Source organism: Muntiacus reevesi, chromosome 5 (genome assembly GCF_963930625.1).
Source record: "Muntiacus reevesi chromosome 5, mMunRee1.1, whole genome shotgun sequence".
NCBI lineage: Eukaryota > Metazoa > Chordata > Mammalia > Artiodactyla > Cervidae > Muntiacus > Muntiacus reevesi.
The window spans coordinates 88,620,256-88,642,994 of NC_089253.1; the positions used below are offsets into that span (position 1 = coordinate 88,620,256).

Here is a 22,739-nt window from a genome sequence, read left to right on the forward strand (position 1 = left end):
GAACCTCCGCCTAATGCTTCGTGGTCCCACCCCGCGGTACCCAGACAGCGAAATAGGCACAGCCACGGCCCAGGTGCAGTAGGGAAGTTTAGTAACGATGCACCGGATGTGTGCGTGGAAGTGACTGAAGTCAACTCACGAATGATTGGTTCTCCCGAGAGGACCTAAGCCTCCTTTCTCCTGCCACTGGCCACGGGGTTTGTCTATTTGAACAGTCCCCGCCCCCTGGAGAAGCCGGGTCCCGAAGCCTCACTTCTCCTAAATGATTATTGGCCTGTATTCCTGTCTATCTTCTTGTTATGCCCGTCGATTGGTCCTTAGGGCTAGGGTTACTCCCACCCTCCCGCCCGGCTTAGAGGACAGCGGGGAAGGCGGGTGGTGGGGACCGGGCCCTGAAGCGGCGGTAGTGGTGCTGGCGGCGGCAGCTGAGGCCTTGGCCGAAGCCGCGCGGTGAGTCTGGGGCCTGGCACCGACCCCTCCAAGGCGGCGGAATGTTCAGACCCAGGGCCAACCTGGTCCTTGGATGCATCCCGGGAAGCCGTCCTTCTGGGACTTGGGGTCCCCTTAGTACTGGCCCCATGGAGTTGGGCGCCGCCTGAGCCCTTGACCCTCACCCCGCGAGGCTACGCCCACCTCCTCCCGGACCTCCAGGAGGAACCCCCCAGACGTTTTAGCCTACCGTGCGTTTCTGGCGCCACGAAGGCCGGCCCATCAGCTCCTGTATTGCTCAGGCGCCTCTGGGTCTCTGCCCATCAGTCAACCCTTCTTCTGAGCCACCTACACATTGTCCTCAGAGAGGACCAACGTCAGTGACAGCCCCTTGCGCTGCACTGTGGATGCCTCTCAAGGACCCCTTCCCCGGAACTGAGCTCGGGTCCACCCTGAGTTTCATCCTCTCTGCTTCCCCCGCCCCCATCCTTAGTTTTGGCACCTGGCTTTAACTTCAGTAAGCCCTCGCCAAAACCCTTCGTATATTTAACTTCTAGTATTTTCATTGAATTCTGCCTGGAGCAGATAGCCATGGGCTTGTGCAGATAGGTTGATTCCTTCCTGAGACTGGGAATTCCTTACTAGCCTCCCTTCCTCTCATCACAGCCAAGTGCACACTCTCTGTAGCAGTTTTCTCCTCTGGAATCCTTGGGTTTCCTCAGCCCTAAAGTCTGACACTTCTTTCTGCGGTCTTCTTCTTGACGCTGGAGTATTGGAAAGCTTTTCAGAACCAATTATACTATTTTTTTTTCTCTGAATTTCACAAATTCTTTCAAAAATAAGAAAGTTTGAAAATTTGATTTTCTGTGATAATGTGGACATACCTAGGATAGGTGTATATGTTACTGCCATAGCAGTCTGGGCAGAGCTTTATCATAGCCACTTTATTACGGTCACTTGATTATTTGTGTTTCCCCCTAGACTGTAAGCTTATTGAGGGAAGGGACATTACATAATTGAGGAGTAAATGAGTGATCTCAGGAACAAATCAGTCTCTTTTAGCTCACGTTCCAGATACTAATATTCTATAGAGCAGAGACTTCCCTGACGGTCCAGTGGTAAAGACTCTTTGCTTCCAATGCAGTGGGCACAGGTTCAGTCCCTGGTCGGGGAAATGAGATCCCACATACGGCATGGCAGGACCACAAAATAAAAATTAAAAATAATAAAAAAAAAAATTAAAAATACAGAACTGCGCTGCCCAATACAATAACAGTCAGCCACATGAGGCTTAGAGTGCTTGAAATGTGACTCGTTCAAGTTGAGATTGACCTAACTGTAAAATGCACATTCGATTTTGGTGACTCGGTACATAAAAAAAGAATGAAAAAGTATGTCAATAATTTTTTGTATTGATAACATGTTGAAATGATATTTGTATGTGTTGGGATTAAATGTCTTAATTTTTCCTGTTTCTTTTTACATTTTCCATATGGCTACTAGGAAATTCAAAGTTACATTTGTGGTTCATATTGCTGTTGGGACAGTGCTGTTAGAGAATAATGAACAGTGCCCCTCTTTAAATTTTCCTTAAGGAAAGGGGCAGTCTTAGGCATGCTTATTCTCTCCCTCTGCCTCCCCACTCTAGTACCTGACTGTGCCATGTATGTAGTAGTCATAATGATAATCATAGCTAATAACTATTAACTCACTGTGTACCTGGCACTGTTTTAATCATTTTTTAACATGGGTTAACTCACTTAATCCTCACATCAACCTCATGAGTTAGGTACTATTATCCTCTTATTACAGTTAAGGAAACTGTTAAGTATCTTCCTCAAGGTATATAATTTTGGACTGAATTCACACCCAGGTAAGTCTAGCAGCACAGCCCATAATTTGACCTGTGCTACTGTGCTGCCTCTTTTAAACATCAGTCATCGTTGAATGGCTCAAGGCTCTTTGCATGTTTTTCAGTGAGGTCTCCCAACCTTGTTTGGCTCCCCAGCTTGACTTGGGTATATGAAGGTCTGTGTTGAGGAACTGGGGCCATATATAAGTTCACTGCCATAGTTTGTTATTCGGAATATTAAAGGAAGCGTCTCTCCAAAGAACCTCAGGGCAAGATGCTTGGAACCGGCCCTGCCGCCGCCACCACAGCTGCCACCACATCCAGCAACGTGAGCGTCCTGCAGCAGTTTGCCAGCGGCCTGAAGAGCCGGAATGAAGAGACCAGGGCCAAAGCTGCCAAGGAGCTCCAGCACTATGTCACCATGGAGCTCCGAGAGGTTCGGGCTGTTGTCACCGGGGCCATTCATCATGGAGTATTGGGGCTACCCGTCCCATCCCTGGGTTAGATGCCCCTTGACAGCTAAGTGAGGATTCAGAAAATGCAGATTCCATTTCAGAAAGGCTCCCAGTTTCTCATGTCCATAGAATGTGCAGATTCCTTTGCAGCAGTTACACATTTCTGTGGCATTTCATGTGGTGTGGTATTTTAATAGTCAGCGTAGAGATGGCTGTTTCTTTTCATTTTTTTTCCGTTTCATGTCACATTACAGACCTTCCACTCTTTCTGCCTGATAACAGTGGTTGGCATAGCTTTGAGGAGTTGGTTGCTTGGGGCTTTCTAAACAGAGACCAGACTTGAGGTCAGGGACAATGTCTTGTTTATTCTTATACTTCTGGTACTAGGTAGAATCTAGGACGGTGAGTGGCCTGCTATCAAGCAAGATATGCAATAAGTATTTGTTAAATAGACCAATGAATTGCTGTACAGTTTAAAACTGAAATGGGCAGCAGCCATGTCCCCTTTGGCTTGAACTGTACCTGCCAGCTGCCTCTCAGATCCTAACCTTTGGGAGCCTCCCCACCATCAGGGAGACATTAGCAGTTGTGCTGAGTACATCTTCTTTTGTAGATGAGTCAAGAGGAGTCTACTCGCTTCTATGATCAGCTGAACCATCACATCTTTGAACTGGTGTCCAGCTCAGATGCCAACGAGAGGAAGGGTGGCATTTTGGCTATAGGTAAGGACAGAGTCTCTGGTGAGGTGAGAACTGGAAATAAAGGACTGCTAGCCTTTGTGTCTACTGCACCCTGTGTCTGCTTCCTACTGGATACTTCGTTCACATTTGTTTAAGGAATTTTAAGGAGTCTCATGGCTTTTAGTGTACTTACTCAGCTATTCGAGCAGTAGTCCTAGGACATAGGCAAAGCAGGTATTTTCAGATATGGAATCTCAGAACCATTAAACATCTTTTCTAGGGCCAGTGCACCAGGTCTGAGACTAGAAGCCTGCTTTCATTCCAGGCTCTGTTTTCTCCATAGAGCAGTGTGGCATAGCAGGACTCACAAATAGAAAAGTAGAGTTGGGATGCATTGAATGAAAGGCAGGTAATTTTCAGCTTCCGGGAACTAGACATCCATCCTGTGAACTATTATTCAGTCCCAGTTTGTTTTCATTTTCTTCTTGGGAAAACAAATTGTATTTACTAAAATGAGGTCATTTTGCTTTATGTAAGTAGTTCTGGCACAAATGCCAAATCTGTTGGTTGAAATGAAAATTGTTTGCATCCTTACTGTCTGGAGATTACAGTCTGTACTTAAAAGGAAGAGGTCACTGGCTGTGTCCCTCTGAAGGCCTCCTACCTTCCTGGGCAGCCTGTGCCCCTCCTCACCTTTTGCCTTCCTGTCTTTTCCAGCCAGCCTCATAGGAGTGGAAGGCGGGAATGCCACTCGAATTGGAAGATTTGCTAACTACCTTCGGAACCTCCTCCCCTCCAATGACCCAGTTGTCATGGAAATGGCATCCAAGGCCATCGGTCGCCTCGCCATGGCAGGGGACACTTTCACTGCTGAGTATGTGGAATTTGAGGTGAAGCGAGCCCTGGAATGGCTGGGTGCTGACCGCAACGAGGGCCGGAGACACGCGGCTGTGAGTGCCTGGGGAGCAGTGCACCATATTTGGGTCCTTCAGATGATGTGCTCAGGGCCCTGAAAGGCAAAAAGTGAGAGGGGTCACTCCAGCAGAGGCACTGTGCTTCTTGGTGGCCCTGAGTTCTGCCCCGAATCCCTTTTTCTCCTCACCCTGAGCTCTGTTCTGAGGAGGAAAATTAACGTTTTCTTTCATTGCTTGAGAGGCAGCCCTGTGTGCCGTTCTTACCCTGACCTCTGATTTTCCAGAATCGAAAACGCCTCCCCAGAAGGCACCGTTCAGCCACAGGAAAGAGGAGAAGTCACAAGCCAAGAGGCTTACAAAGCCTCAGACAGCTGCACTGTCTGCAGCGTCCCTCTGTCAAGGTCCCTCAATATCCTGTGGAATAAGGAAGTTCTGGGCTACAGAGAGGATCAAGGGAGGTACTCGCTCCCCCTGCTGGGAGAGTGGGTCTGCCTTCTCCCAAGGCCTTTCCTGTTTATGTTTTAGTCATTTATTGATCAGTCAGTACACAGTCCAGACTTCCTCTTTCCCCTTGGCTGTTCTGCATTTGAGGGAATGGTGGCTTCTACCCTCTTCTTCTAGACACACATCCTCCTTGCTCTCCAGGGCTCATCCCTGAAAAAGGCTGGTGTGATGGGCTAAGAATCCAGGCTGGGAGTTGGGGGAGAGTCTGTCCTTAAGAGAGAATCTCTGAACCAGTGTGGTGGGAATAGAAACTTTAGGTGGATCCTTTCCAGTCGGTTCCATCTTTAGTGGCAGCACCGTGAGGAAGGAGCCTGCCTGAGTGAGCGGCTTGTCTCTGGTGGGACTCTCTAACTCTAACTTGGGGCCACCCCCCCAACCTTCTGTTTTTCCATGGTCAAATGAAAAAAATAGCAAGATTAAATATAAACAGGAACATTCATTCAATAAAGGTTTATTGAATGCCTACATTCTAGGCTATCTATCTATCTATCTATCTATCTACTATCTATTCTAGTGGAGCAGTATACAAAACATCAAACACAGCTGTCCTTTCAGAACTTGTATCATAACTTTCCTGTACAAGCATTCTATTTCTAAACACCCTGTGATAATGGACACTGAGATGTGTGATCAGTGTTACTCTCCTTCCTAGGTCCCCAGGAATTCTGAGCTACAAGAGTGAGCAAGTGTGCTATTTTCCTAGTGAGTGTTGGCTCTGGCATGAAAAGAGGCTGTGTTCCTGAGAGAACAGAGCTCTCTGATCCAGATGCAAGGTCTCTGTGTGCCTTTCCTCCCAGGTCCTGGTGCTCCGTGAGCTGGCCATCAGCGTCCCCACCTTCTTCTTCCAGCAAGTGCAGCCCTTCTTTGACAATATCTTTGTGGCCGTGTGGGACCCCAAACAGGCCATCCGGGAGGGAGCCGTTGCCGCCCTTCGTGCCTGTCTGATCCTCACCACCCAGCGGGAGCCGAAGGAGATGCAGAAGCCGCAGTGGTACAGGGTGAGGAGACGGTTCCATTCCAGCTTCCAGCAAAGCACATCGGCCTAGAGTGTCACTGGGCTTAAAGGGCAGCAGTAGACCCCTGGCCACAGAGCTAGCATCTTGTCTACTTTTGTCTTACATGATTTTTTAAGCTCACTGTAAATTAGTAGTTATTTTGTTGTTTTTCACGAAAACAAAGATCTGTCCATAGCTACGCCAGTTTACGCACCACTGAGAGTGAGACTGCAGTGCCGGTTACACTCACTGCATTTTTAACAACAATTATGAGGCATCTCTTTTCAGAGATGTAGGGAAAATGGGTGTCTCTGGAGGAACGAAATTCAGTAAATACTGAGAAAATACCAATTCTCCTCTAGTATCATGAGTCTTGTGCTGACTGCTGCTGCCAGGAGAACCTACTGAGGCTTGTCCTACACCAAGAGCCTTGAACATGGTATTGGATACCTGGGTTCTAGTCTTGGCTGCTCTGTGACCTTGGGCAAGTCACTTAGTTTCTGTTTTTAATCTGCCTCATGGTGGCGTTGTGAGAGCTGAAGCTAAATTAGATGAAAGAGCTCAATGAGCTAGTATTGTTGGTGATACTGTGACGAGGCCCTCAGCAGGCATGGTAACCTCAGAACCCCCACGTAGACGGGCGGACTGCTTTCTAACTCTGGGCGTTGTGTAATGAAGGTATTCTGCATCTCTCTCTAGCACACGTTTGAAGAAGCAGAGAAAGGGTTTGATGAGACCTTGGCCAAGGAGAAGGGCATGAATCGGGATGACCGGATCCATGGAGCCCTGCTGATCCTCAATGAGCTGGTCCGGATCAGCAGCATGGAGGGAGAGGTGAGAAGCCACTTCTGAGGAACAGTGGGGTGAGGGGTTCCAGCCTTCCCACGTGCCATTCTGAGAGCGAGACAAGGTGAGATTCTCATCCTCACAGAGCTTATATTTTGTAGGGAAACAGGTAACAGACAAAGAAATAAGAGCATTTCAGACAGCAGCCATATCTATGAAGAAATGGGGTGGAGGGAAACGGGATGGAGGGGGTGACTCCCTCCCTGCAGTGATGCCATTTGAGCTGAGACCACATGGCGTGGAGCAGCCATTCTAGCGGCCGGCAGGGAGGTTCTCCATGCAGAGACTTGGAGGTGAAAGAGAGTTTGACAAGTTCGAGCAGGAAGGGAAGTGAGGCTGGTGCACCATAAGTGGGGAGAGGGAGGGCGGGGCCCCATTGGGAGGCTCATAGTTTGTGATCCACCCAGGCTCTTATTCTCATCCCAGAGATGATGTGATGGTGTGTGTCTCTAATGGTCATTGACTGCTTGTGGGGAAGAGCTTGTAGAGAGGCAGGGAGGAAAGCAGAGAGGTGAGTTAGGAGGTGTGTTGGCTCAAAAAGCAGCTAAAGAGATGGGTTTAAAAGTATAAGGATTGTATTAGGGAAATATCCTGTGGGAGAAAATGAGGGAGCTGGAAGAGGCTGGGAGAACCATCAAGCCTCAGTGCGTGTCTGACTCTGAGTGAACAAGAACGGAAAGAAGAGTGGGATGGAAGCGTCCTAGTCTACTATGCAGAGCCATCCCGGGGTCCTCGGGCCAGAGCTGCTGTCAGAGGAGGCCCGCCATAGCATTCTCACTCATTCTCACTGCCATAGCATTCTCATAGCATTCTCTCAGCTGGAAGCAACCCCTGGAAGGTATGACCGAGGCACAGACACAGCTTCCACTGACTCTGGCAGTGTAGATGCAGAAGTGGATTCAGTGTCAGTCCACTCATGCTGGATTCAGGGTGTATCTGGGAGGTAGTCTTCCCATGGGGAGCTGGTTGCTGTGGAATTTCACCCAGGGCTTCCTGCTTTTGGAGGCCCAGTGATGTTTGTCAGTGGCTGTATCCTGGATGTGGGCACAGCGTGTGCTGCAGCGTGTGAAGGACAGAGTCTAGCTCTGGATCCCCACTCCTCTCTCTACTGTGTGACTTGGGTAAATTACTTCATCCTCTCAGTTTTCTCAGTTTTAACAGGGTCTTATCCACCTCACTGGGCTCCTGTAAGATTTCTAAATATATGTGAGGTGCTTAGCACAACTCTTGATTCCTAGTGGGCATTGCGTAAATGGTCATCCTCAGAGATTTCCCCACCCGAGTATAACATGGTGCTTTCTACTGTACCCCACACAGCTCTGGGATCTTCGTTCTCTCCAGAAAAATGGGACAATATCACCTAGCTCATAGGTTTAAATGAAATAGTACTTTGTGACAGTGCTTTGTAAATTATAAAGAACTACACAAATGTAAAGGCTTTCCTGTTGGCTCAGTCGGTAAAGAATTCTCCTGCAGTGCAGGAGACCTGGGTTTCATCCCTGGGTCGGGAAGATCTCCTGGAGAAGGGAATGGCTACACACTCCAATGTTCTTGCCTAGGAAAATCCCATGGACAGAGAAGCCTGGCAGGCTACAGTCCATGGAGTTGCAAGAGTCGGACATGACTTAGCAACTAAACCATCACCACCATACAAATACAAAGTATTATAATTTCATGATTTCTTCATTCGTTCAACAGAATAGAATGAGCATCTACTATAGGCCAGCTATACCATGTCCTAAGAGCTAGAATAATGCAGCAGTGAATAAAGCAGTACATACTAGCAAAAGGAGGCAGACAATACACAATAAAAGTATATATAGTACAGCATATGGTGATACGTGCTGTGGAGAAAAGTAGGGCAGAGAAAGGAATGGGAAAGCTAGCATAGATCAAGGATTACATTTTACAATATGATGACATTTGAGCATAGCCGTGAAGAAGCTAAGAACAAAGCCATACAAACATCTGGGGATGCCCCTTCCAGACAGCTGGTTCTATAAGCACAAGGCCCCATGGTAGGAGCATGCTGCTTTATGAAGGGAGCGAGCTTGCTGTTGTGAGCTGAGTGAGAGGAGAGAGGAGTTGGGAGGCCGGGTCCAGGGAATACCTGGAGCAGGAGGGGACTCATCACGTAGGATCTCAGAAGCCCCTGCACATATCGTTGGAAATAGATTACTGGAGGGGCCAGGGCTGAGGCCAGGAGTCTGGTCAGGACAGAACTGTAGCATCTCAGCAGAGGACTTGAGCAGCTTGGACCATACTGGGAGCTGTGGTGGTGCCAGGAGGGGCTGGGTTCTAAATTCGGGATTTAGAGGTCAGTGGGAGAGAGAGAAGAGTCCAGGTTGGGACCTCAGCGACTGGAAGGATAGAATTGCCATTTACTAAGATGGGAGTAAGGGGTCTGGGGTGGAAGGTCAGGGGTTTGCTTTTGAACTTGTTAAGTTTAAGATGCATATTGTGCATCTGAGTGGAGATGTTGAGTAGTTTGGGGGAGAGATCTGAGTGAGAGACAGATTTGGGAGTTGTTGGCATGTGGATGTTATTCCTAGTCATGAGCCTAGATGAGAACTCCCTAGTAATTAGGATGGTTGGAGGAGAGATGGGGGCTGAGATCCTGAGGGCAGGAGATGAGGAGGAACTCAGGGAGACCAAGGAGTAGCAGTGGCGGGGGGTGTGGGTGCCAGCAAAGCTCAGGGTCCAAGGAGCCAAGTGAATGAAGGGCTTCAAGGAGGAGGAAACACTATGTTGGATCAGATGCTGCAGACAAGTCAAATAAGATGAGGACTGAGACTGACCATTTGATTTAGCAATGAAAGAGTATGGGTGACCTTGACAAAAATAGTGGACAAGATTTTCTGAAAAATGAAAATATCTGTGAGAAGAGTTTGGAAGTCTGGAAATTAATTGTTTTCTTATCTTTCTCAATTTGGACTGCTGGAGGATGAGTTATTGAACAGTCCTTTGAATAGCTAAGAAGTGTGAGTTCTCAGCCAATCAACTTATTCCATGCCTCTTACAGAATTCCTCGGCCTCTGAGAATATCACTTGCCTCTGCTGTTTCTACCCGGGTTTTGGGTGAGAAGAGGGACAGCAGAGCTTCCTTAGCAGGGTGCTGGAGTGGGGCAGCCCCTCACCCTCTCAGGAGTCTCCTGTCACAGCCACCAACAGTCAGCTTTCCCACACCAAGGGTAGCGTAGGGGTCCTTGGGAGCCAGCCCCCTGCTGCTGCTTCATTGTTCAGTAGGTGGTGCTCTTCTGCCTAAATTAGAATCAGGCCCCCTGCAAGGTCCTAGGGAAACCCAAATCCTCGAGAAGAGTGGCCGCCCTCCTCTGTAGAAAGAGTTAAATTTCAGGGTTGGGTATGTGTTGCTCGTAGACTCCATAGTGCCCAGGTAAATGCCTCTTGTGAATAAAGGTGACTTTTCCCCTGCGTGTACAGCGCCTGAGAGAAGAAATGGAAGAAATCACACAGCAGCAGTTGGTCCATGACAAGTACTGCAAGGATCTCATGGGCTTTGGAACGAAACCCCGTCACATCACCCCCTTCACCAGTTTCCAGGCCGTGCAACCCCAGCAGTCAAATGCCTTGGTGGGGCTGCTGGGGTACAGCTCTCACCAAGGCCTCATGGGCTTCGGGGCCTCCCCCGGCCCGGCGAAGTCCACGCTGGTGGAGAGCCGCTGCTGCAGGGACTTGATGGAGGAGAAATTTGATCAGGTCAGTGGCAGGCAGCCCGCCCTCTCTTCCCAAGCTCCACGCCTCCCTTCCTTTGCCAACCCTGTGTCCTTCCTATCTCAGGTGTGCCAGTGGGTGCTGAAGTGCAGGAATAGCAAGAACTCGCTGATCCAAATGACAATCCTTAATTTGTTGCCCCGCTTGGCTGCCTTCCGACCTTCTGCCTTCACAGGTGAGGATGTCCATGGACGCGTCGTCTTGTTACCCATCAGGGGTAATTAAACAGAGAAGACGTGATTGCAGAAAGTTGCAACTGCTTCTCACTTGAAGCAGTGATTGCTGAGAGGCCAGTCTCTGGTTTCTTAGCCAGTTTCAGCGGTACGTAGTTCAGGTTTCTGTAAATGTAGCAGACACCGGGACAGTCTGAATGTGCAAGCAGAGGTGCTTCTAGAGCCAAGCGAGTTCTTGTGTGGAAGCCAACATGTTTGTTCATGAATGGGCTCCAGACAGACTGAAGGAAGGGCAGTTTGGGTTTCTGTGGGGTGCAGCAGCTAGTCTGTGGGACAAAGAGGATCCAATGACAGTCCTGCATCTACTCCTGAGGTGGGCACCAGGCTGCCTCCTTGCTCACAAGGAGGAAGGACTGGATGCTTTAGGGGCTGGTTTCACAGGTGATAGACTGTGGGTTCCCCCATTCCTGCCCTGTTCCCACTGGTTGCTGTGAATCCCTAGTTCACTGGCCTAGCTCAGACAGTGGCTTCTCCCTGAGGCCTGCCTGGTTCACTTCAGCTGGAAGCATGCTTTTCGTCTCTCATTATAACCCCCAGCTGGGGAAGGGCCACGGCATCAGACCTGGGGTGAATCTTCCCCCAGGTCTTTTCTTTTTTCTTGGCTGTGCCGTGAGGCATGCCAGATCTTAGTTCCCCAACTAGGGATCGAACCTGCGCCTCCTGCATTGGGAGCACAGAGTCTTAAACAGTAGATCACCAGGGGAAGTCCCAGCCTCTGTTCTTAACTGTGATGTTTGGGGCAGATTGTGTGACCTTCCTGGAAGGTCACTTCTGGATGGTCACCTTCACTTCTGGATGGGTCCAGTTAGAGTGACAGTCCCTGCCCCATGAGATGGGCTGCCTTAATGTCTAAGCACCTTTCTAAGTGCCTGGTGCAGAGTGAGCTCCAAGAAATAGAAATCATTACTGTTGCTGGCTCCTCTGGCTACTTCAAAGCCTTTTTAAAAATAAGGTAAAGGTAAAAATTATACTATTATTCCAGTTACCTGTTCATACTTAACATCCTTGTCTCACCTCCCTCCTTGCTGGGTGTAGAGACCTTAGCCCTTCATCTCTTTGGTTTTCACAGTGGTGCATGCTGCCTGCACTTTATAAGCGTACAGGACTCAGTGAGAGCCGAGATGGGAAGTGGAAGGCCAGCCTGCCCCTCAGCAGATGCCTTTCCCGGGCATAGACTCATTTCACACTGCTCAGCTCAGATGAGACAGCGGCAAAATACAGCTGGTGAAGTGTTAATGTGTGGGGTGTGAGCACAGGCCCTGTTGAGTGAGAATGAGACAATTAGCCACATAAAATCGCTGAACCATAAAGAAAGGATGTAATGAAAATCACCTGTATTTTTTCAGTTTTCCATTCTTCTCTCCTGGTGCTCAGCAGCTTTTCTCTGTTTTTAATAACCAGACATGCCCCTATTCAGTAGAGCTTTAAATGATCTTGGTTTGAAAGTCTGTGGTTCAAAGAGAGTAATAAGTAGGCCATATTTGATCAAAGTCTGGCATATTGTGGAAGCAGTTACCCTAGTAAGTTCAAAAGACGGCCTAGCAGCAGGATACAAGGGCTCAGAAGGCCCCCAGGTTTGTTCTTTTGATGTGGGTTTTTGTTGTTTTATTAAATAATATACTAAAATATGTCCTTGGAATTCAGCCTGGGCAGCCCGCATAAGTACAGTCTCATTGGGAAAGTGCCACTTTTTAAAGCTTACAGTTTGGAAGTCATTGCTTGCACTTCCTGATGATGCAAGCTTTGGGAATGTCAAATATACTCCCCTTGGGTTTGGGCTGGAATCTCTAGCAATGCCAGATTCCTAGTCTGTTGGGGGTGCTAAATCTGGAAAAGGAAATTGCCACCATGATTTAAGCTCATTTCCTGCTGAAACACTGCACTTCTATGAAGATCTAGTTTTCCTCATAGATGCACTCTGATTTGAGGGTGGTATACCCTTGGTCTCTGACTGTTTTCAAGCCCCAGCGTGCCTCAACTGGCAGGAGGTCAACTCATTTGACCATGAGCTGTGAGAGAAGACATTCCTTGATGCCGTAAATGCAGTGATGTGTTGCTGAGTGTGGGCCTGGTGGCCCTCTACAGCCTTCACTTTCGGGGACGGGGGACATACGGTCTTGCCTTCTCCGCTCTAATGTCTGTGCTGCTGGTGCACGGCCTTGAGGCCAGCATGATGGAAGATGAGAAACAGAAGCAAGGCACGAAGCCGGCAGCTCCAGCCTTCTGAGGAGTCATAACACTTTAGCTTAAATTGCCCAAGAATCGCCTACCCGTGCACACTGGCTTATGTAAACTTAATGAAAATACACATGTGGCTTTCCAAATTACAGACTAAATCTTATTCCATTAAATATAACTGTACAGAATTCTCTGGGTGATAGCAAAATGATTTCTAGGCCTAGGCTGAGTGGAATGGCCTGTTTATTGGAAACAATTTTCAATATTACTGTAAATTTCAATATAAATTAGTTTAGTTAATCCTCTCATCGTTTTAAACCAAGATTTAACATATATTTCTTAAACAAGAGCATATAATCTTTTCCCTCAAAATGTAACACGGATGGGGGCAATTAATGTGATACTGTTTCGAGGAGACCTTTAAGTTTTTTTTTTTTTAATTAAAGGAGAAAAACAGCTTATATTTCTAATATTTCTAAAAGCTTTATCAGAGGAGTGATTATCAAGCATAAGACTTTGGTTTTGTACATTCTCTCAATTCTCTTTAATGTCTTTCCAACAGGCTTTCTTGATTTATTCTTAAATTGTATAGGAACTCTGTATATACAACTCTTAAGTTGTATAGGAACTCTGACCTTTGACACAGAGACCAGCCCTCACCTTGAGCCATATGCACTTTGTCGTTTCTGTGCTCAGATACCCAGTACCTCCAGGATACCATGAACCATGTCCTGAGCTGCGTCAAGAAGGAGAAGGAACGGACAGCAGCCTTTCAAGCCCTGGGGCTACTTTCTGTGGCTGTGAGGTCTGAGTTCAAGGTCTATTTACCTCGTGTGCTGGACATCATCCGAGCAGCCCTGCCCCCTAAGGACTTCGCCCATAAGTAAGCATCTTTATTACTATTTCACCTTCCGCCCCATTTGGTTGGAGAGAAAGGATACTCCATCCCAGTTTCTGTGGAGCTTAAGCCTGTTCTCTGCGTCATTAACCAGCAAATTATGTAATGAACAGCCCTTCCTCAGTTGAGCTCTGGCCTTTTCCAAATGAAGTGACATCGATGTAAATATTTGGGAAGCTTGAATACCTGCGAACATATTAGATACCAGTGCTGTTCTCAATATGTATATTACTTACTGGAAATCTCCTTCTGTTCTTTTCTCTGGCTTTCAAAGGTCTTATCCTGATAACAACTAAAGTGAGGATTCCCAGACTGGAAATGAGGGGACCTAATGGTCACCCTTACCCTCGTCACTAAAGTTGGATACATTATTCTTCCTCTTGAAACCTCCCAATGAATAAAATATGAGAAAGACCTTCAGCGCCCTGCAAATTGGCGAGGCTGGGGTATCTTCTCTAAGTCTCAGGGGGTCAGAGTTTATTAGAATTGTGTCTTTATAGTTCCCTGTGTTAGTAGCAATGATTGTGCTAGTGAATTAATGAGCCTCGCCCATCTCAGGCCCAGCATTCTCCTCACAGGGAGAAGAATTTCTTCCCATATGATGGCTGTGCCCTTCAGTCCTGGTCCTTGACCTGCATGTTGTTCAGTTTGCTTCCCAAATCGGTACCTTGGCCAGTACCACACTAACCCATGTGGTGCCTTTTGTGTGAATTCTGGTGGGGCCCCTTACTCAGGAGACTTTACTGCCATCTGCTGGATATTTGTTGTAAATTTACTAGTCCGCAGTGACGGCAGTGTGATGGGCCCCACTAGGTCACCTGCACATCCACATGGGGTGATCCTGCTTGGATAACCAGCCCTCCTTGCCCCACGGTGATTTTGAGATAGGACATCACAAAATGCCATTATGTCTAAACTGGCCACCCTTGGGTTCTCTGCAGGAGACAGAAGGCTATGCAGGTGGATGCCACAGTGTTCACCTGCATCAGCATGCTGGCCCGAGCCATGGGGCCAGGCATCCAACAGGACATCAAGGAGCTGCTGGAGCCCATGCTGGCAGTGGGCCTGAGGTAGGTGTCGGGAACCTGAGCTGTCCCTGTCTCAGGTAGTATGAGGCTCGAGCCGCAGTCCTGGATCTATGTGGAAAGAAAGAGGCATGGCTGTTGGCATATAAAATTGACTAGGTAGGATAGCTCACACTAAATACACAGACTGATTTCAAATCCATGTTTCATCACTAGCTTGCTTGGTGATTGTAACTAAATTATTTAACTTCTTTGAGCCTCAGCTTTCTAGTCTGAAAAGTGGGTACAATAACAATTCCTATTGTCTGAATTTGTCCTGGGGATTAAGTAGAAGAGTTCACGAAGTGCCGTGTGTTCAAGAAGCGCTCTGGTAATGTTCGCAGCTGTCATTTATATTATTATGGGCAAATTACTTAAGCTCCCTACAGTCTCGTTCTCTTTATCTATAAAATAAGGACAGTGCTGTCAATCTGCTTCCCAGGTGACTTATTGAGACTTGGTTTTAGTGGCTAAATTATAGTAAACAGGTTTGCTCATGACAAGATCATAGATTGTTTTGAAATCCAGAATCAGACCAAGAGAGTTTAGGATATATATTCAATTTTATAGTATTCGTTCTGCTGTACAGACCAAGCAGAGATGGGACCCAATCAGACCAAGAGAGTTTAGGATATATATTCAATTTTATAGTATTCTATCTGCTGTAAAGACCAAGCAGAGATGGGACTGTCTCCCTGTTCTGGAGAGAAAGGGCTGTTTCTTCTCCAGAACAGACCAGATGTCACATGCCCTTGACGTGACTGGTTTCCCACCCCTCAGCCCTGCCCTCACAGCTGTGCTCTACGACCTGAGCCGTCAGATTCCACAGCTGAAAAAGGACATCCAAGACGGGCTCTTGAAGATGCTGTCCCTGGTTCTTATGCACAAACCCCTCCGGCACCCAGGCATGCCCAAGGGCCTGGCCCATCAGCTGGCTTCCCCTGGCCTCACGACCCTCCCTGAGGCCAGTGATGTGGGCAGCATCACCCTTGCTCTCCGAACTCTCGGCAGTTTTGAATTTGAAGGTAAGAAATGGTGGTGACTCTTGGCAAGAGAGTCAGTGACACCGGGAACCTGGAGAACAGACTGAGGGTGCCTAGAATCTCTGGCTCTTGCTTAGATCCTGGAGACAGGGTGGCTGATTCTGCAGTAGCTCATTCTTCCTATATTCTTTCCGTATATTGTTAATTCCTATCATTTGTTTCTTTGTCTCATACAAAGACAGGAAAAATGGGTAGGGGGTACAAATATTTTGAAGAATAGTATGCATTAGTCCAAAGAGCCAATGCTACACATAGGTGGACTCTGCACCTTCTTACCTCCCTGTAGCTGAGATGGTGTTTAATGCTTTAAAATGTATAAGCAGGGCTTGGGGTGTTTTCATTACTATGGCTATATGATTTCCAAGAGTACTGTACTGTGCAATTCAGTTTGGAATTCCAAGCTGCAGAAAAACCCACGTTAACGCCCTAGGGAGATATATTTCAGGAGAGGAAAACTCACACATAAATGAAATTTAAGATCACGTAGGTGGTACTGGTCAAGACTACAGAGAAACAAGCAAGTACAAGAAGCCTAGATGTGCTGTCTGAGTACTTACAGCGTCCGTGAGTCCCTGTTTCAGTTCCCCCAGTTACACTGATTAGCACTCAGGGTAATTTATTTCTAATGAATAGAAAGGAGTTATATTTAAACTCAGCCTACATCAAACTCTCTTTTTGGTATTTGAATCTGGAAACTAAAATAGACAAGGTAAATTTGATCAAAAATGGTTTTTCTCTCTGGGAATATGAAAAACAGGGTCAGAATAAAACAAAATAATTCATTTTTTGAAGGAAATAAAAGATTAGGATGGAAGCAGGGAGGAACTGTCTTTTGTACATCTCCCAGTTCCTTCTCCATCGGCCTTTCTACCCATTAGAATCCCTTTTGTTAGCTTTTTAAGATTAAGAGTTCTGGGTCAGTATCTTGCTGATCAATATCTTGTTGAAAATTAAATTAGTAGCCACTAAGTGGAAAATGCAGCCAGCGAGTTGCAGAGCTGCTGTCCAAAGCAGTGGTGTTCACTCTGTCTTCTCTCTGCTCTTGTATCCAGGCCACTCTCTGACCCAGTTTGTCCGCCACTGTGCAGATCACTTCCTGAACAGTGAGCACAAGGAGATCCGCATGGAGGCTGCCCGCACCTGCTCCCGCCTGCTCACGCCCTCTGTCCACCTCATCAGTGGCCACGCTCATGTGGTCAGCCAGACTGCAGTGCAAGTGGTGGCAGATGTGCTCAGCAAACTGCTCGTGGTTGGGATAACCGATCCTGGTAAAGTTTGAGATTCAGGCAGTTGAGGGAAGTGTAGGTGCCAGGTGCAGTTAGAAGTAGCCAGTTTTCTTGCATGGCCCTTCTGGAATCCTTCAGCCTCAACAAACTGATGTCCAATTCCTTTTCTGGCAAGGCGTTAGGTTTGGCCACGCCAGCCTATTGTTTAAGATAATCAGCCTTAAACTGTCATCTTTGTCCTTTCAGTAGAGAAAGAAAATGACAAGTTCGGTGAGATGAGGGTGTCTGGAGTCCTCTCTCTAGGATGATGGCAGTGGAGGCAGACCCGGCAAAGGACTGGAGGGATGAAGGAGTGGAGGCACTGAAAGGCTCACTTGCTCTTGCAGACCCCGACATCCGCTACTGTGTCTTGGCATCCCTGGACGAGCGCTTTGACGCACACCTGGCCCAGGCGGAGAACCTGCAGGCCCTGTTCGTGGCTCTGAATGACCAGGTGTTTGAGATCCGGGAGCTGGCCATCTGCACTGTGGGCCGGCTCAGCAGCATGAACCCAGCCTTCGTCATGCCCTTCCTGCGTAAGATGCTCATCCAGGTGAGGGTGTGACGGCCACCCCTCGGGGCAGTGGGGAGGGCACACTCCTATGAGCACTGTTTGGAGAAAAAGAGGAGGAAGGGGAAGAAGGGTTGAGACGCCTGGTAGAAGCCGCATTTGGTGCCAAGAGTCCACATGTTTTCCCGGCTTGGTAATTGTGATTCAAGTGCTTATCACCTCATAGGCCTCTTGTTGGTGTGACTCCAGGAGGCCTCCTAGGCCCAGGCTGACCTCTCATGCATCTCTTCCTTTTTCCTGGCAAGTCACCAGCAAATCCATTTCTTGCAGCTCTTTTCTGCATCTGCTGCAGAGGGTGTCAGTCGGCCCAGTGCCTCCCTATCCTCCCGCTCCTAATTCTCCCTCTGATGCCAGGCTGGGCACAGAGGCTGAGCACCCGAGAGGTCCCAGTGCTGTTTCTCATTATCACTGCCCCTGTGGTCTCTGGCTCCCTGGCTGTCTTTCCTCAATAATGCCAGATACCAGGCTCAGCTGATTGGACTGGAGCCTCAGGTTGACCTTGCTGCCTTGCTGACACCCGTCCCCTGCTTTTTGTCTTCATCTACCTGAGTAAGTTCTCCAGCCACCTTGTGAGCAGCGCTTGGGGTCCAGTCCTGCCTGCCTTGCGTTACTTCCACCCACCTCTCTGGGTCTCAGCGTGGCTTACTTGGTCATTTTCTGTCCCTTCACTCCATCCTGTCCCTACCTCACCCTCAGCTTTGTGACCCTCCCCATGGTTTCTTTTGAAAGTAAATAAATGCTTCTAACAAATAAAGCACTTAAACATAGAAAATTATAAATATATGTAACTTTTACCCTGAAGAAATAGCATTTATTCACAATTTATCATAATTAAAGTGACAGTGAATAAAGTTATCAGTGAACAAATAAATATTATACTTATATTGTCACTTATGCTTTTAGCTTACTGGTTTATTTCTTAACTGCTGGCCTGTGTTAGGGGTGCCTATCATTTTAAATCTTTTTGAAATAAGTAAAGTTTGGGGAAGGAGAAGAAATCATTGTTGAGCCTGCCAGCTCAAACTGTACTAAGTAAGTCCAGGAAATTGGGATTATTAAAGCAATAATCTAAGAGGAAACATTAACTTGGGGACTTCTCTTCTGGGTAGCTGAGTTAACATGAGCTTTGTTCTCACTTTTCCCACCGTGCAGAGGTTTCCTTCTGGCAACTTCAGCTTTCCAGGGTTTGTCTATAAGTTGTTTATGTCTGTGTCCCCAGGAGCATAACATGCTGATTTGCTGGTGTTTTCAGCAGGTTGGTTAGATCACACATGTTATCTCTGTTCATTAAGATTCAAGGGGATCCTGTTGGTATGATCCCTGTTTGGGTTTATCTGGAGGTGCCCGGAACCACTGCTGAGTTTCAATATTTCTTTCTTCAACATCACCAGTCTTTGATTCCATTGTTATCATTTATAGCCACTCTGAGTGATTTGCTGACTGGAATCTGCAAAGGTTTTTTTTCCAGAGAGCCCTTCCATCAGTCTTTATTTTTGCAGAACCCTGTTCACAGTGAGCCCTGTGTTTTCTCAGTCTGCTATGACTGTCTACACTGTTAAATGCTATGTTTCACAGAGGACCAAGGGGCCGTGATGGAGAAAGGGCTGGTTTCAGGCAGTTTTTCCTCTTGTCACTGCTGTCTCCAGGACTGTTCTGTGAGCTGCAGAGATGACCTTGCTTGTGGAGTATCCCCAGTTCTGGTTCCTTCCTCTAGCCCCCGCCTCATTCTCCCTTCAGACACACAGCACCTGTTGAGTTTCCTCTGCCATAGAGAGCCTTTCTTACCTACAGATTCTGACAGAGCTGGAGCACAGTGGCATTGGAAGAATCAAGGAGCAGAGTGCCCGCATGCTGGGCCACCTGGTCTCCAACGCCCCGAGGCTCATCCGCCCCTACATGGAGCCTATTCTGAAGGTAATCTGCAGCAGACAGAGATGGGTACTATCTCTCCAGGCCATCTTGGAACAAAGGGAGTGTTTCGTTGTTCACTGGTACACTGAACAAAGTAGATCGTTTCTTTGGTCCCACATTCAGTGTCAAGAGTCGCATCAAGCACCCACAGCTCAAGAATACCAAGAATTTCACCAGTTGCAGGAAAGAGCTCTCCTGATGTAGTGTTTCAAGCACATCATCAGTTATAAAATGTGCTTGGTGAGGAGAAAATAGCAGCGTAAAGTAGCTCCCCCAAAGTGAAGAAATAATTGAGCTTTAAAATCTGAGGCAGTGGGACTTCCCTGGTGGTCCAGTGTCTAAGATTTTGCACACCCAGTCCAGGAGGTAGGTTCGATCCCTGGTCAGGGAACTAAGATCCCATATGCCACAGGACACAGGCAAAAATATATATTTATCTGAGACAACCTTCAAATCTGAATATGCTAAGAGTCATGTGAAGTGTGTCACAACCTATGTGAATCTGGGTACATGGTCACACAGATGCAGTTTAGAAAAGGCATGAGAAATATTTGTAAATCACAGCACTTCCCAGCTCCCTCCTACGTCAGACTTGTGTACAGTATGGAGAAAGGAGAATTCACATTCCAGAGGAACCATGGATTCATAAAGCCAGAGAAGTAATTTATCTGTGTCTGAGATGGTCTCTGGGGTGAACTTTACTTATGTGAAAAGAAGTTTCCTAGTCAACTCTCACCAGCATTCATTTTCTTGTACCTTCTTTCCATAGGCTTTAATTTTGAAACTGAAAGATCCAGACCCTGATCCAAACCCAGGTGTGATCAATAATGTCTTGGCTACGATAGGAGAGTTGGCTCAGGTAAGGTGACAACTGTTTTTTTCCATAGGAGGGGAAGAATGTGATTATACCTCTGATGAGGTCAAAATACTTCTTAATGCCATAATTTCTAATGCTGTCTGCCACCTCCTTTTTCATTTTGTAGGTTAGTGGCCTCGAAATGAGGAAATGGGTTGATGAACTTTTTATTATCATCATGGACATGCTCCAAGACTCCTCTCTGTTGGCCAAAAGGCAGGTGAGTAACACTCCTTCCTCTTTGAACAGGACAGGCCCATGAGCCCAGGGACCTCTGTCACCTTAGTGTCTCTAAACAGTGGCTAACACATAGTGGGTTCTTGGAAACATTTGTTGACTTAATAAAAAGAAGAAAGACTTGGAACCTGAATTAGCTGTCATCTTGACCCAGAGTTGCTGTCAGTGTTAGAGCTGACCAGTGCCATTTCCTCTAGACAAAAAAAAAATTACAGATCATCCGTCAGAGCTCCAGCCCCCTTAAAGGAAGAAGAGTGCCTTGGCCTCTGGCTATAGAGGCCAACAGAGCTCCAGCCCACCCTCCTCAGCCCTGGTTTCACTTTGGTCATTGAGATCATTAGGTGCCTAGACTAAAAGTAAGACCAACCTTAATTTCCTTTTGGGTCAGGCTCCTATCAGTCATCCATGGTGAGAAGGACTGTGTACTTCCTTTGAGAAAGGCAGGACTGCTCTTTACCTTTGATCCAGTGACGGTTGTATTGGTTTGTAGCCTTGTGTTTATGTCCCAGCTCTCAGGATTTGTGTTTATGGTTAGTGTCTTCACTGTTAATTCTTTTCTTGTAATAGCCTTTAACTCTTTGTTATAACCATTTAACAAAGAGTATGAAGTATGTTTTGTTTTCTCTCTTACTGGCTCTATGAGTCATGTGATCTTTTTCCTGTCCAGGTGGCTCTGTGGACCCTGGGGCAGTTGGTGGCCAGCACTGGCTACGTGGTTGAGCCCTACAGGAAGTACCCCACTTTGCTGGAGGTGCTGCTGAACTTCCTGAAGACTGAACAGAACCAGGGTACACGGCGGGAGGTAGGAAGCTTGTCAGACATCGTCTTTACAGACTTGCTGGAAGAGTGGAGAGAGTGGGAGATGTTTGCGGTATTAATATACTCCAGTGGTGTTGATGAGACTTCCTCTCCCTTTCCATTTTGTCCGTGTAGCTGGGAACGGGACAGGAGTGTCCGTGAGCACTGTTTTGTTGTAGTCAGGTGCTGTGATGAATGTTTTCCTTTTCCCTCTCCCCTTCCCATGCAGGCTATCCGCGTGTTGGGGCTTCTAGGAGCGTTGGATCCCTACAAGCACAAAGTGAACATTGGCATGATTGACCAGTCCCGGGACGCTTCTGCCGTCAGCCTGTCAGAGTCCAAGTCAAGTCAGGATTCTTGTAAGTTGAGGGGACCTGTGAGTGGCTTGCCAAGTGCTCGCCTCACAAAGCCCTCACTGGCCGTGTTTAGAAAGAGCCTGGTGCTGGAAAACTATGAAATAATCCCTCATTGGTTCACTTGGTGACTTTTGAGTGGAATGTCAGTAGTTTCCTCTTGAATCATAGGAAGGGCTCTGTGTCTAGAGTCTCCCTGTTTACCTAGGTTCTTTGTTAAGGGTTAACAAACTATATCTGCTCACTTTTTGTGCTGATGAGAGAGGTGAATTTTCACCCCGTCACCTTTGTTCATCTGTCGTTCTTTGTTAGTGCCTGTTTGATGTTTTCTCTTCCCCTGGCACCCGAGGAGGAAGAGGGCAGAGCTGACTCTACCAGTTTTAATTGATAGGGAAATCTGATGCAAGGCTTAGAGGGCATAGAAAAGCTAGTAGCAGTCTGAATCCAGGGCTCTTTTTCCATCAAATGGTCTGGCCCTGGAGTTCTTTGACTTTAGATAAGTAGCCTGAGAGATTGGGTAGGGCCTGCGGGTGCTGGCAGGTTTTCTAGACTTAACCCACTGTCTATCAGGCAGACTTATCTGAAAGTGGGAAAGTTACAGTGGCTTCCCCAACCAGTTCAGCAAAATAAAATAAATAAATAAGTAAATAAAATAATTTGGTTTTGAACTCTGTGGATGGGCTCCTTCTGCTTTCAGTTGTTCTTCTGTATATTAGAGAAGTGTACCCGTGATGGTATCCTGTCAGACCCGCGGCTGTCAAGCAGAGCCCGAGCCACGTCCTCTAGGCGTTCCTCCACCCTCAGCACCGTATCACCCCGTCTCTTGGATGTTTTGCTTCTCAGTGTCTTTACTATGCTGCTAAACACCCCTTCCCGCACCCTCCATACCCCCCTCCACCCCCAGTCCTTGAGATCCTTGTTGTTC

General features: G+C 47.3%; 1 protein-coding gene across 2 annotated transcripts in view; it reads left to right on the forward strand.

Moving 5' to 3' along the window:
• The first annotated feature begins 351 nt into the window (after positions 1–351).
• The window catches only part of MTOR (mechanistic target of rapamycin kinase), a 120,922-nt gene continuing 98,534 nt past the window's right edge, over positions 352–22,739 (forward strand). The window contains exons 1-18 of one of the 2 annotated variants that reach the window (XM_065935765.1): positions 352–450; positions 2,542–2,717; positions 3,350–3,458; positions 4,134–4,366; positions 5,632–5,832; positions 6,529–6,663; positions 10,117–10,392; positions 10,474–10,582; positions 13,515–13,701; positions 14,658–14,786; positions 15,561–15,805; positions 16,876–17,091; positions 17,436–17,641; positions 19,451–19,573; positions 20,340–20,429; positions 20,554–20,646; positions 21,331–21,465; positions 21,691–21,820. In XM_065935765.1, coding sequence (XP_065791837.1) covers positions 2,556–2,717; positions 3,350–3,458; positions 4,134–4,366; positions 5,632–5,832; positions 6,529–6,663; positions 10,117–10,392; positions 10,474–10,582; positions 13,515–13,701; positions 14,658–14,786; positions 15,561–15,805; positions 16,876–17,091; positions 17,436–17,641; positions 19,451–19,573; positions 20,340–20,429; positions 20,554–20,646; positions 21,331–21,465; positions 21,691–21,820 — 2,779 coding nt within the window. In that variant the 5' untranslated portion in view covers positions 352–450; positions 2,542–2,555. Of the gene's footprint in view, positions 451–2,541; positions 2,718–3,349; positions 3,459–4,133; positions 4,367–5,631; positions 5,833–6,528; positions 6,664–10,116; positions 10,393–10,473; positions 10,583–11,775; positions 11,865–13,514; positions 13,702–14,657; positions 14,787–15,560; positions 15,806–16,875; positions 17,092–17,435; positions 17,642–19,450; positions 19,574–20,339; positions 20,430–20,553; positions 20,647–21,330; positions 21,466–21,690; positions 21,821–22,739 lie in introns of those variants that run through there. The other variant, XM_065935766.1, reaches the window with a different exon arrangement.